Genomic DNA, 14,366 nt, shown 5'->3' with positions numbered 1-14,366 from the left:
AAAAAACTTGCAATTATAAGTTATTTCTCTGAGATGCAAATATTCCTTCAGCTCTGGCCAGTTTTAAAATCCTGGAATCTTTTTCAAAGACCTGAGAGCCACCCCCTTGACATGTAATCATCAAGAATAATAGCACCCTTATCTCCCTGTCTCTGTGGGAAGGTAGGAGCCTACTTTCATTCTACAAGTACCAATTAGTAACCATCCATGGCCTAATCATTTAGACCAACCTCTCCCCTAATGGCCTGCCCTCCAGTACTTTTCCACCATTTCACCCCAACACTTAAAAAACTCTTCTGCCTTTAGTTTCAGCAGAGTTAAGTTCAAAATCTCACCCTTATTGCAGTGGTATTGACTCCTATTGCAATAATCTACACTAATAAAAGAGAAAGATGCAAATTGACCATACCTCTGCAACACCCACCAGCCAATCAGGAGTGCATATGCAAATTAACCCAACAAAGATGGTGGGTTAATTTGCATACGTAGGCCCCAAGCGGATGCAAGCTTTCCACACCATCCCAGCTGCTCTGGGCCTCTGGACAGTGTGGGAAGGCAGAAAGGAGGCTCCGGCCAGAGCAAAGGCGGTGCCGGCAGCCAGGGGAAGGAAGGCCCATTCCTGCATGAATCTTCATGCATCGGGCCTCTAGTCTTATATAAAGTATTTCTTGCCTATTTAAGTCCACCTGGAACAATTTTTCTTTTAAAGTTCAAGTTGGATACTCATTCAAAGGGATAAATATTGGATAACTGAAACACTTGGGTGTTAAGGGAGAAGAATGTTTAGCATGTAAACTTTATTTCAGTCAGTCATTTCTATTACCTGGACTGGAACTTTCTGGGCCACCAGTACTTCCACTTGATACTACAGTAGTAGCTACAAAGGCAAATGAAGAACATTTCATTTCAGATGCAGGTCTTATGACTATTTTTCAAAGATCAACAATAAGAGAGAAAGTAAATCAGATGAAAGTCTGGGCCAATGTTGCAGCTCATCCATAGGGTACCTCTGTGAATTACAATAAACATCCCTTTGGGCAGATGAGGCCTCATGAATTTTCACCTTGTTATAGGGATATGGGCTGAATTTTAACCTCTACTCCTCTAATTTAGTAATTAGATTCTAGAGGCTATCCCAGTGGCACCTGTAAGGCTCATCGCCTTACAAAGGTTTTCTTGCCCTAAGAAGAGTGTGATATTGACAAGTGTTCCTGTTTCTCTTAAGTAATAGAGAGCAGTTTAACAATTTTTCTTGCGCCAAATATTAAGCCATGCATATTGTTCAATGCACTTTCTAATGCTTGCATGTCAAAAAAAAATATGGAAGTAAAAGTCCTAATTTCCTCATACATTTTATTTCTCTAGATCTAGAATCATCTAGAACCTAATTACTAAATTAGGGAATGTTTGTCTTATAGTCACATGATTTTCTTCCAGTGACTTATCTCTCTTGTTCTCCAATGGAAGGAAACAAACAAATTTTTAAAAAAAATTTTTTTAATTGCTTCTAAACTTGTGATCAAGGATAAGGCATCTCAATCGAGGCCTTAATTTACAAATTTACTAACATCTATTGTAGTGATCTCTACTACCTTCTTGGCTACTGATAACTATTACTAATATTGTTGTAGAATTCCTTAACCAAAAAAAAAGAATAAAGTAAAAAAATAAAATAATGTGTCTAGAGAATTACATGTATAGGATGTTCTCTAGGAAAAACCAGGGAGCTAACCTAGGTAAGAAAAGCCCAAGAAGTATGAATTAAACATATCTACTAACCAGGACTGGGACTCCCTGGGCCCCTGGAAGCTCCAGCAGACCCTGTAGTAGTACCTGCAAAGGCAAGATAAATAAGAGATTGAAAGTAATACATCATTTTTGGCTTCATAAACTCACATCTAAAAGGCTGGTGTATGGAAAAAAATAAGTCTGACAACAAGGCCCAAGTGTTATTGATTTGACATATTGTTTCTTCAAATAGAATACAAAACCCTATCTCAGCCATCTTCTCACTCATTTATCATCTACCACAAACTCAAACAGAAAATTATTGAATACCAAAAGGCTGAAAGAGCAAACCACTTACCAGTTACCATTCCAACTCCAGTGGTAGTTTCAACTTCTGTAAAAGTTGTAGTCTCTGAGAAGAAATAGGAGAGAGTGGCATGGGATACAGAAATTTTTTTTAAAAATCTGTAATAGCGTTACTTTATGTACCATTCCTATGGCAGACACCAGGTCTGTAAAGATCATGTGGCTCTTCAACTTTTTCATCACTCACTTGTGTTGGAACTCCCAGGTGCAGTTGTTGTGCCAGTAGTGACCTCAGTGGTAACTGAAATCACAAGAGGAGAGAATCAATTTGTGAATTCCCTTTGGCTTAAAAGTAGGATTTAATGTTGAACAAATTTGGGTTTCTTAATGAACTAAGAGGATTACATCAGCACTTTCCTGCCTTAAGTGATGCCATAATTTCTATTATGCCATTTTACTACAAATATACAAAGAAAAGGGCAATTTACATGGGATAAAGTACCAACATACTGAGAATTTGTGCTTGAAGAGAGATTTAGGTAGAGTAGTATTTCCACTAAGTTTATTATAGCCAATGTAATTTACTTTAAGATGAAGAGAAAAATAATTATCTGATTTCTAGTGCTTACCTATTTTCATTTCACCCTCAGTGGTTCCACCACTTTCCGAAGAAGTTGTGGCCCCTAAGTGAAAGAAAGAAAGGAGAAGAATAAGTCCCATAACTGAGAAAAGTTTGGTGGTATCTCCAGGATATGGAAGGGAATGTGTGAATTTGGGTGGAGGAGTTGATGGGTCAGGGACGGGAAGGGTACCTCCTCACTGAAGCTCCTTATATTCCCTATTTGATTATTGATTTACCTGTGTTGGAACTTCCAGGTGCAACTGTTGTGCCAGAGACCACACCAGTGGTTCCTAAAGTAGAAGAAAGAAAATGAAAATGCAAATGGTGATATATTGACCATCCTGAGAAGAGCATAACCAACAACAAAACTGTAACTCAAAAGTAGAAGACCCTTCTTTGGGTTATCCTGCTAAAATGAGGTGCATTCTCCATTTTTTAATTCAGGGCCACAATAAATACATAGGCTTATAGTTCAGTCTTGATAAATTGTTTCCCTAGGATTAACTATGAAAGGTTTCTGGGCCTTTCTCATGTTTACCTGTTTTACTTCCAGGACTTGAACTCTCAGATGTGCCAGTGGTGACTCCTAATAACAAGACATAGAAACAACATTTTTGTAAATGTATTTAATTATACTCAACGAATAAATTCACACTATCTGAAATCCAAAATTAGATAGATCTAAACTTCCAGAGTTACTTCCATCATCTCTGTTTCTCTAAAGAGAACCATAGGGACATATATGGCCTCCATCTGACACCAGGGTAATAGCTTGAATGTCACAAGGAGAAACCTTTCTGGACATCTCTTTTAAGAATTATAGTATAAGGTTTGTCCAAAAGAAATAATATGGTTTTCATAAGTATACGCTTCCTCTAACAAATATCCCCATGAAGAGGCAAAGGCAGACTATGAATTAGCAGGAACTCAAGAGTTGCCAATTCTACTTTCATTGGTTAGGCTTCCTTCTATGGAAACTGTAGCTTCTGAGAGTGAAAGGAAGTAGTGAGGGCTAGTGGAAACCTATAATAAAAAGGCATCATGTGCTGTTGCTTTAGAGCTAGTCCAAGAAAGAAATTATAGTACATGTTTCCTCATTGATTCACCTGTGTTGGAACTTCCAGATGAGATGGTACTGCCAGGGGCCACTCCAGTAGAACCTAAAAGCAAAATTGAATGGCAACATTGTGTGATTTCATTCCCATAAGAAGATTATATTCTAGAATAGGATTAGGAAATTACAAAATTCTTTATTATATATATAAAAAGACCACTTTCAGGAATAGCTTGTTCCAGAGTGATTTTATGCATTTTCTAATGTTGCATTCTGAATATAAATTTGTTGGAGGGTATAATGTGGGGTGGTGTTGGATAGTCTCAAAGATAATTTTCCTTTCTCTGGGGTCAATGTTCAATAGACAAAGGTATTTTCCTTTACCTATTTGAATGCCAGTGACCATGCTACTAGATTCTCCTAGGAAAAGAAATGAAGCAGAATTGATGGCCTGTTGAATTTTTATTTGGGTAATGTATGGATGCTGTAGAAATTTTAATGTTCTAGAAAAATTTAGACATATAATAAGGAAATCTAGTGATATTGTATAATGGTAGTATAGTATCATGGTTAAGAGGATGGCCTTTAGAGCCAGACTGCCTGAGTTGAAATCTGCTGTTTATTTGCTGAGTGACCTTGGGAAAGTTGGTTAATATCTCTGAGCCCCAGATGTCTTCATCTGTAAAAAGAATCGTACTTACCTCATCATTTTGGAGTGAGGGATAAAAGAAATAATAATGAGACGTGTGTATGTCGAATAGTTAGTGCTTGAAAGTATTAGCTATGATGTCATTGAAAAGTAGAGAGCTTAGGATGCCTGCGAGCTCACCTGTATTGCTTCCTGTGGTTCCACTGCCTCTAGGGAGTGTTGTAGCTTCTAAGAGAAAGGAAAGGTAGACAAACATGAGCTAAAGAGCATTTAGCATTCTGACGAAAGGTAAGGGTATAATTTTCTCAATGACAGTACGGTGGGCAATTCTCTCCAGCTGCTGGCTCACCTGTGTTTGAACTCCCAGGTTCAAGTGTAGTGCCAGAAGCTACCCTAGTGGTACCTGCAACACGCAAAGATGATACAGTCTGGTAACTTGGAATACTGGGAAGGGATATTGCAATAGTATTTTATTATAGCAGCCCTAAAGGAGAGGTTAAATAAGGGGTATTTCCTTCTTGTTAACCTACCTGTGTTAAAACCTCCAGATGTAACAGTTGTTCCAGAAAACTCTTCAGTGGTACCTAAAATGCAAAATGGAAATGGAACAATGGAGTATTTCCTCCACAGTTCATCTTGGCAGCACCAATGTGGCCCTAAAACACTGGAAGCCCTTTCCTGAAGATACTCTTCTCTGAAGAAAATAAAAAATGAGCAACTTCACAGTATTTTATTTCCCAGGTTTCCCTGTCACTATTTGGTAATTAAATGTCACAGCAGGTTTTTAAATGCCCCTTACCTATTTCATTTTTAGGGAAAGATGCACCTGGTGTGCCAGAAGTGTGTAAAGGAGAAAATAAAGTATGGTTTTAATCTTTATAAGTTATAATATTTTATATAACTTAGAGCATTTTGATAAGCAAGTTGCCTTCATGGAGCTCTCTAGTATGGAGAGATAAAAAATAAACAATAAATATTATGTATAAGTAAATGAGAGAGGGAATAGAAATTGGCAAGCTACTGGGGTAAGGAGGATTGGAAGTAATAGGGGGGTGAGATATAGGCAATATACATTTATATCATTTTTTTCCAAGGGGGTGGGGAGCGGCGGAGAAGAACTTCTCTGTAAGCCAGAACACTGAGGACAGACTGGCTGAGACATCTGAGGTTTTGGAGTTCCCAAGCAAAATAATCATCAGGTTGATATCACACAATATGGCTTCAGAGACAAGGCAGGTCCCTCCCTCACACCCCTTCTTATTCATTTTTTCACTGCAGCAAGCCAAATAGACAAAGGATGATAGATAGCCCTAGGCTTTGGACTAAGAAGCTTACCTCCTGGCAATCTTCCCTGTGTAGCCTTACTGCCTCCTGTGGAAGTTGTGGCTTCTAAGAGAAGGGGAAAAAAAAACCTCTTGTTATTCCACCATCTTCTACAGAAGTGCTGGCCCCCAATATAGAGGAAAAGAGGATAGAGATCATTAAAATTTATTTGAGGACCACAGAAAGGTAGGGTAGTTCTGCTACACAGGAAAACAATAGAAGAGAAATATCATCTGAAAGATTCTCTGCCACTTTGTTGACTTACTTGTGTTGGAACTGCCAGGTGCAACAGTTGTGCCAACAGCTGGACCAGTGGTGCCTGAAACACAAAAGTTCTGAGAACTTCAACGGCAACTCTTGCTGACTCCTATACAGCTCCTAAATAGCTGCCTCTAGAAGGAATCTAAGTGTATCTTTGTTATATCAAAGGGCCCTTTCACTACTTCCTGATGAGTTGACAATAATATACCTTTCCTATAATCCATATCACTAAGAAAGTAGTAAAAATTGCAATATTTCCAAGGTAAGGCACCCTCTACAGACGTTCCATTCACTTAAAATGAAGAAGAAAGCTGGGTTTCTCCCAGGCTCACCTGTCACACTCCCAGTTGCTTGGCCTTGTGGCATTGCAGTGGCACCTAATGTGAGAGGAAAACCAGAAAACTGTTTGAATGTGTCAAAAAATACTGACTATCCTTATTGCACTTTTCAGCAAGAGGACCTATATGTAGCATAGGCTTCAGAGTTCACATTGCTTTCTCTTCTACCCACATATAGAATATTCTCGGGTCTTCTATCATCTTAGTGATGTATATGCCATCACAGAGGAAACCTCTTACAGGGATTTCACCAATAGCCATTCGTAAGGAAGTTACAGCTGTGAGGCATGAGCAGGCATTGAAAGTGTATTGATAATATGTTAAATCAAAGAAAATACTGAGTAAATACAAACAACTCTGCAGGAAAGAACACCTCCAAAATGGGAGCTTGTGGAGAGTCATAATTAATGGTAAACCCCAACTGTGAGGTACTGATTCTCACCGGGTCTGGATCCTGTTCCAGGAGTGCCAGCTGAAGAAAGAAATGATGAATGGTAAGGTCAGAGGATTTGGAATATTAGGGAAAAAATTATTGACATATTAGATCAGAACAAGAATACTAACTACAGTATGGGGTTAAATATGAAGATTTCTTCTTGTTATCCTATCTGTGTGGGAACTCCCAGGTATAATAGTTGGCCTAGAGAATTTCCCTCAATAGGCCTGTTTAAGAGTTCTCATTGTTTTGGCTCCTTCCCAGATACATAATATTTCTCAGCTTCTCCTAACATCTTCGTGATGTGTATGCCATCACAGGATAAACTTCTCATATTGATTCTAACACCAGCCCAACATTAGAATGTTACAACTGGAACAACTAGAAGCCAGTGTTGAGAGCTTTTCCACAATATGTTACATCTAAGAACTGGCAGCATGTGTGATCCACTCTGCAGGAAAGCACACCTCCCAGCAGGCCAGGGTAACAATAGTCATAGTTAATATTAAACTCCCAGCTGCAGGAGCTCTTACTCACCACCTCTGAATCCACTTCCAGAAGTGCCACTGCTTTCTGTTACCATTGTGGCCTCTGATGGAAGAAATTAGTGCAGGGTGAGGTCAGAAGAATTGGAATATTAGGAAAAGGGTTATTTGATATTTTATCAGAGCAGACCTAATATCTATATTATGGTTTCAAATATGGAGATTTCTTCTTGTTAACCTACCTGTGTGGGAACTCCCAGGTATAATAGTTGGCCTAGAGAATTTCCCTCAATAGGCCTGTTTAAGAGTTCTCATTGTTTTGGCTCCTTCCCAGATACATAATATTTCTCAGCTTCTCCTAACATCTTCGTGATGTGTATGCCATCACAGGATAAACTTCTCATATTGATTCTAACACCAGCCCAACATTAGAATGTTACAACTGGAACAACTAGAAGCCAGTGTTGAGAGCTTTTCCACAATATGTTACATCTAAGAACTGGCAGCATGTGTGATCCACTCTGCAGGAAAGCACACCTCCCAGCAGGCCAGGGTAACAATAGTCATAGTTAATATTAAACTCCCAGCTGCAGGAGCTCTTACTCACCACCTCTGAATCCACTTCCAGAAGTGCCACTGCTTTCTGTTACCATTGTGGCCTCTGATGGAAGAAATTAGTGCAGGGTGAGGTCAGAAGAATTGGAATATTAGGAAAAGGGTTATTTGATATTTTATCAGAGCAGACCTAATAATGGTTTAATGGTTTAAAATATGGAGATTTCTTCTTGTTAACCTACCTGTGTGGGAACTCCCAGGTATAATGGTTGTCCTCCGGTGTAGCTGTGTGTCCTTGAATGACCAGAAGACCTATCCTTAGGATCTCTGTTTCTGAGGGAACAAAACTAACTGTCCATAACTATCCACAATGTCCTTCCCTGCCCCACCTGTGGATCATTGTTGCTACTGGAGTTTCCTTTCTTATTGATGCCGGGGAAAGAGAAAGGAGGTCTTATGTCACACTCACCTGTTTCACTTCCAGTCCCTGGACTCCCAGGTGTGACAGCGGTGCCTAAAGGAAGAAAAAGGCAGATGATGCTTCATCTTTGTAAAAGTTCATCATCAATTACCTGAAGGCTTTTGACACTGCAAGGTTTAAAGTAGAAATGTGTGACTCTAATACTCCCCTATGGTGAATTTACTTAGTGACCCTACCTGGCTTGGTTTTCTGTGAACTGCTGCTGGCTCCAGGTGAAAGTGTTGTGGTACCTATTAAAGCAAGTAGTGTGAGCTTCAAAATAAATACACATTTCATGACTCCACAAATATTTATTAAGCATCTTTTCTATGTAATAATGTTTTAGGTGTTTGGATATGTCAGTGAGCAGAATATTCAAAGATCCCTCCCCTAATGTAGCTTACATTCTAGCAGCTGGAGACCAACAGTGATCCACAAACATGATTAAGTCAAAGTGACAGATGTTAGTAAAGGCTATAACAAAATGTCCAACCATATATAAAGGTTGAGGCCTTGATAGGCAGGAGCAGGGACACAGGGTGGCCGCATACTTGCCAATCAAAGAACTAGCTCTGTAGGCCTGGGCCTTGCAATCTCGATGGGGAAGATGAGAATATGGTTTTCAGGCTAATCTAAGTTTGTGACTCTGGCATGCTGTGTTCCCAGAGGAAATACAGGCCCATTTCCTTTGCCCACCTTCCCACTCAAGTGTTTATTCTACACACAAACAGGGATTTGATTCAAAACCCCAGAGATTCAGTTTAAGATAAAACTCACCTCCTACAAGTCCTGCTTGGGTAGTCCCACTTCCTTCAGTGGAAGTAGTGGCCTCTGATAGAGAAAAGAAGGGAAGGAGTAACACTACGTGGTGGGAAAGCACACACTTGGCTATAGTCAGAATAGATCTTACAAGCTGCCAATGTCAAGTTTTTACTGTATTTTCAGATTTGCTGTGACATATCTACCTGGTTCCAGAGGTTTTCCAGACACTTTATCAGTATTACTTACAAGAAGAAAATGATGGTGATCCTAGATCAATTGTTTTTTCACCACATGATTTAAATAAAAACATACATCTTCATGTAATAGCAAACTATAACCCTGTTAGTTTTACTGCCAAGAAGTCATCCAAAGTGCCCCATGTAACAATTTTTTTCTATAACCACTTTACTGAGTTCTCAATTATCATGTCTCTTTTCCTGGAGGGAACATAGAAATATCTCTCCATATACTACCTATTTATTGGTCATTGATTAGACTCATGGTTGTCTACTGAAGGCCCTTGCAAGATCAAGCAATAAGGAGGCAATGTAATGTCCAGCTGATCTTTTTAAAATCTGAATTTTCCCAACAAAACATATATAAATAGTGTAAAAATTTTTAGAAGACTGCTTTAAGAAGGTTGTTATGAAAATTAGGGGTTAGCTCAGCACCATTCCACTGTGTCTATTCCAATTCTAGTTGTGCCACTTTGAATGTCGTGGCCACAGGGGAAATAGGGTGGAAAAGCAGTAATTAAAGAATATTTCAGGATCTCTGAAAATACATGGTGGTAGTCCCACAATGAATAATATCAGTGCAGACAACTAACCTGTGAGAGGGCATGAGAAAATCCTATGTCACCCTGTTGCCTCCCCTATGTAGGAAGTGCCACGAGCAAGAGCTGCGTCAAGGGCTATTCCATCTAAGTTTGTGACTCTGGCATGCTGTGTTCCCAGAGGAAATACAGGCCCATTTCCTTTGCCCACCTTCCCACTCAAGTGTTTATTCTACACACAAACAGGGATTTGATTCAAAACCCCAGAGATTCAGTTTAAGATAAAACTCACCTCCTACAAGTCCTGCTTGGGTAGTCCCACTTCCTTCAGTGGAAGTAGTGGCCTCTGATAGAGAAAAGAAGGGAAGGAGTAACACTACGTGGTGGGAAAGCACACACTTGGCTATAGTCAGAATAGATCTTACAAGCTGCCAATGTCAAGTTTTTACTGTATTTTCAGATTTGCTGTGACATATCTACCTGGTTCCAGAGGTTTTCCAGACACTTTATCAGTATTACTTACAAGAAGAAAATGATGGTGATCCTAGCTCAATTGTTTTTTCACCACATGATTTAAATAAAAACATACATCTTCATGTAATAGCAAACTATAACCCTGTTAGTTTTACTGCCAAGAAGTCATCCAAAGTGCCCCATGTAACAATTTTTTTCTATAACCACTTTACTGAGTTCTCAATTATCATGTCTCTTTTCCTGGAGGGAACATAGAAATATCTCTCCATATACTACCTATTTATTGGTCATTGATTAGACTCATGGTTGTCTACTGAAGGCCCTTGCAAGATCAAGCAATAAGGAGGCAATGTAATGTCCAGCTGATCTTTTTAAAATCTGAATTTTCCCAACATAACATATATAAATAGTGTAAAAATTTTTAGAAGACTGCTTTAAGAAGGTTGTTATGAAAATTAGGGGTTAGCTCAGCACCATTCCACTGTGTCTATTCCAATTCTAGTTGTGCCACTTTGAATGTCGTGGCCACAGGGGAAATAGGGTGGAAAAGCAGTAATTAAAGAATATTTCAGGATCTCTGAAAATACATGGTGGTAGTCCCACAATGAATAATATCAGTGCAGAAAACAGACCCGTGAGAGGGCATGAGAAAATCCTATGTCACCCTGTTGCCTCCCCTATGTAGGAAGTGCCACGAGCAAGAGCTGCGTCAAGGGCTATTCCAGTAAAGCCCGATACACAAAAGGTTTGAGATCTTCAACATGTGTCCTGTCCATCTCCTGACGTCCTCCCTCCAGAAGGGCTCCAGGTATATCTTTGTTATAGCAAAGGGCCCTGTCTCTACTTCCTGATGAGGCGAGAATCTGTTTTTGCTATGACCAATATCAGTAAGAAAGCAATAAAAAGAGTAACATTCTCAGCCTGAGAAAATGTCCCAGAAATCCATTCAGTCAAATATGGTTAAAGAGGGGCCTTTCTCCTAAATAGGGGTTCATGTCTCATCCTCACAGGGTGCCTACCCTGCAAGGATAACCAGAAAAGTAGTTCAAAGTCCCAGAAAAATATTGATATCATAATTGGCATTTTGAGCAATAACCCCTTCGCATAGGATATGCCTGTTTGATTTCACATTGCTTTTCCCTTTCCTCAGATACATAATATTTCTCATCTTACACTGACATCCTAGTGATGTCTATGCCATCACAAGTTTAATCTCTCATACTGATTTCACCACCAGCCTTTCTTTACAAAGTTACACTTGTAAGACTAGAAGCCAATATTGAGAGTTTTCCAAAATATGGCAAATCTAAGAAGAACTGGAAGCAAATGAGAACCACTCTGCAGGAAAGCACCCCTCCCAGCGGCCAGGCTAAGAAGAGCCATTATTAATGATAAACCCCGAACTGCAGAAACTCTTTCTCACCAGTTCTGAATCCAGTTCCAGATGTGCCACTGCCTTCTGTTGATGTGGTAGCCGCTGAAGGAAGAAAATGGTGAAGGGTGAGGAGTGAGGATATGAGGTATAAGAGAATTATGTTGATACTTTATCAGTGGAGACATAATGTTATTGGGTTTAAATATGGAGATTTCTTCTTGTGAACCTATCTGTGTGGGGACCCCGAGATATAATGATTGCCCTAGTGAATTCCTGTGTAGCACCTAAAAATGACAAAGATAAAGCCATCAACACAGCATTAGCTCCCTCTTTGGTACTGAAGCAGCTGTGTGTCCTTGAATGACCAGAAGACCTTTCCTTAGGATCTCTGTTTCAGAAGGCCATGAACTGTCAATGACTTTCCACAATTTCATCTCCTGACCACCTATATAACATTGTTGCTACTGGAGTTCTCTTTCTCATAGGTCCCAGTAGAGTGAAAGGAGTCCTTATGTCACCTCACCTGTCTCAGTTCCAGTCCCAGGACTCCCTGGTGCGACAGAGGTACCTAAAAGGGAAAGAAGGGCCCCTGCTGTTTTCATCTTTGTAATAGTTATTTATCAATTATCTGAGGGTTCTTGACATTCCAAGGTTTATAGTAGTACTTCGTGAATCTAATACTCTCATATGGTGAATTTACTTAGTGTCCCTACCTGGCTTGGATTTCTGTGAACTGCTGCTGGCTCCAGGTGAAAGTGTTGTGGTACCTATTAACACAAGTAGTGTGAGCTTCAAAATAAATACACATTTCACTATTACACAAATATTTATTAAGCATCTTTTCTGTGTAACAATGTTTTAGGCATTTGGATATGTCAGTGAGCAGAATATTCAAAGATCCCTCCCCTAACGTACCTTACATTATAGCAACTGGAGATCAACATGATCAACAAACATGGTAAGTCAAAGTGACAGATGTTAGTAAAGACTATAAGAAAATGTTCAACCATATATAAAGGCTGGGGCCTTGATAGGCAGGAGCAGGGCCACAGGGTGGCCTCATACCTGTCAATGAAAGAACTAGCTCTGTAGGCCTGGGCCTTGCAATTTAGATGGGGAAATATGAGAATATTGTTTTCAGGCATATGTAAGTTTGTGTCTCTGGCATGCTGTGTTCCTAGAGGAAATACAGGCCCATTTCCTTTGCCCACCTTCCCTCTCAAGTGTTTACTCTACCACACAAGAGGGATTTGATTGAAAAAGCCAGAGAATCAGTTTAAAATAAAACTCACCTCCTACAAGTCCTGCTTGGGTAGTCCCACTTCCTTCCGTGGAAGTAGTGGCCTCTGATAGAGAAAAGAAGGGAAGGAGTAAGACTAGGTGGTGGGAAAGCACACACTTGGCTATTGTCAGAATAGATCTTACAAGCCGCCAATGTCAAGTTTTTACTTTATTTTCAGATTTGCCTATGACATATCTTCCTTGTTCAAGAGATTTTCCAGAGACTTTATCAGTATTACTTACAAGAAGAAAATAGTGGTGGTCCTAGCTCAATTGTTTTTTCACCACATGATTTAAATAAAAATTTACATCTTCATGTAATACCAAACTATAACCCTGTGACTTTTAGTGATAAGAATTCATCCTTATATGCCTCACATAACATTTTTTTTCTGTAACCATTTTACTGAGTTCTCAGCTATCATGTCTCTTTATAGCGAGAAGAGAGAAATATCTCTCTTTATACTACCGATTTATTTGTCATTGCTTAGACTCATGGTTTTCTACTAAAGGCCCTTGTAGGATCAGGCAATAAGGTATCAATAAAAAGTCTAGCTTATCTTTTAAAAACCTGAACTTATATATATAGTGTTGAAAATTTTTGGAAGATTGCTTTAAGCAGGCTATCATGAAATGTAGGTGTTAGCTTAGCAGCATTCCCCTGTGTCTATTCCAATTCTAGTTGTGCCACTTTGAATGTTGTGGCCACTGGGGGAAATAGGGTGGAAAAGAGATAATGAAAGAATGTTCCAGGATCACTGATATACATGGTGGTAGTCCCACAATGAATAATATCAGTGCAGACAACTAACCTGTGAGAGGGCATGAGAAAATCCTATGTCACCCTGTTGCCTCCCTTATGTTGGAAGTGCCAGGAGCAACAGCTGTGCCAAGGGCTATTCCAGTGGTGCCCGAAAAATAAAAGGTCTGAGATCATCAACATGTGTCCTGTCCATCTCCTGATGTCCTCCCTCCAGAAAGGCTCTAGGTGTATCTTTGTTATAGCAAAGGGCCCTGTCTCTACTTCCTGATGAGGTGAGAATCTGGTTTTAATATGACCGACATCAGTAAGAAAGCAATAAAAACAGTAATGTTCTCAGCATGAGAAACTGATCCAGAAATCCAGTCAGTCAAATATGGTTAAAGAGGGGCCTTTCTCCTACATTCATCCCTAATACTCACAGTGGTGCCTACCATACAAGGATAAACAGGAAAATATTTCAATGTCCCAGAAAAATATTGTTTTAATTATTGGCATTTTGAGTGAGAAGCCCTGTGCATAGGATATGCCTGTTTAAGAGTTCACATTGCTTTTCCCTCTTCTCATACATATAATATTTCTCATCTCACACTGACATCCTAATGTTGTCTATGCTATCACAAGTTAAATCTCTCATACTGATTTCACCACCAGCCTTTCCTTACAAAGTTACACCTGTAAGACTGGAAGCCAATATTGAGAGTTTTCCAAAATATGGTAAA

The 14,366-nt window shown here is 39.5% G+C and overlaps 1 protein-coding gene across 1 annotated transcript in view; it reads right to left on the bottom strand.

Annotated features, from left to right (window-relative positions):
* Nucleotides 1-14,366, bottom strand: part of MUC19 (mucin 19, oligomeric) — a 114,087-nt gene that overhangs the window by 8,998 nt on the left and 90,723 nt on the right. The window contains exons 84-106 of the mRNA XM_014529528.1: nucleotides 12,896-12,949; nucleotides 12,317-12,370; nucleotides 12,127-12,171; nucleotides 11,652-11,705; nucleotides 10,047-10,100; nucleotides 8,415-8,468; nucleotides 8,227-8,271; nucleotides 7,810-7,863; nucleotides 6,724-6,753; nucleotides 6,276-6,320; nucleotides 5,948-6,001; nucleotides 5,695-5,748; nucleotides 4,890-4,943; nucleotides 4,709-4,762; nucleotides 4,540-4,587; nucleotides 3,763-3,816; nucleotides 3,195-3,242; nucleotides 2,893-2,946; nucleotides 2,664-2,717; nucleotides 2,282-2,335; nucleotides 2,087-2,140; nucleotides 1,780-1,833; nucleotides 824-877 (exon numbers count right to left, since the gene is read on the bottom strand). Coding sequence (XP_014385014.1) covers nucleotides 824-877; nucleotides 1,780-1,833; nucleotides 2,087-2,140; nucleotides 2,282-2,335; nucleotides 2,664-2,717; nucleotides 2,893-2,946; nucleotides 3,195-3,242; nucleotides 3,763-3,816; nucleotides 4,540-4,587; nucleotides 4,709-4,762; nucleotides 4,890-4,943; nucleotides 5,695-5,748; nucleotides 5,948-6,001; nucleotides 6,276-6,320; nucleotides 6,724-6,753; nucleotides 7,810-7,863; nucleotides 8,227-8,271; nucleotides 8,415-8,468; nucleotides 10,047-10,100; nucleotides 11,652-11,705; nucleotides 12,127-12,171; nucleotides 12,317-12,370; nucleotides 12,896-12,949 — 1,179 coding nt within the window. The remainder of the gene's footprint in view (nucleotides 1-823; nucleotides 878-1,779; nucleotides 1,834-2,086; nucleotides 2,141-2,281; nucleotides 2,336-2,663; nucleotides 2,718-2,892; nucleotides 2,947-3,194; nucleotides 3,243-3,762; nucleotides 3,817-4,539; nucleotides 4,588-4,708; nucleotides 4,763-4,889; nucleotides 4,944-5,694; nucleotides 5,749-5,947; nucleotides 6,002-6,275; nucleotides 6,321-6,723; nucleotides 6,754-7,809; nucleotides 7,864-8,226; nucleotides 8,272-8,414; nucleotides 8,469-10,046; nucleotides 10,101-11,651; nucleotides 11,706-12,126; nucleotides 12,172-12,316; nucleotides 12,371-12,895; nucleotides 12,950-14,366) is intronic.

The sequence above is a fragment of the Myotis brandtii genome, unplaced genomic scaffold, assembly GCF_000412655.1.
Source record: "Myotis brandtii unplaced genomic scaffold, ASM41265v1 scaffold686, whole genome shotgun sequence".
In the NCBI taxonomy this organism is placed as follows: Eukaryota; Metazoa; Chordata; class Mammalia; order Chiroptera; family Vespertilionidae; genus Myotis; species Myotis brandtii.
Note: the sequence above shows the minus strand (reverse complement) of the source record. Positions and strands in the feature narration are given on the sequence as shown.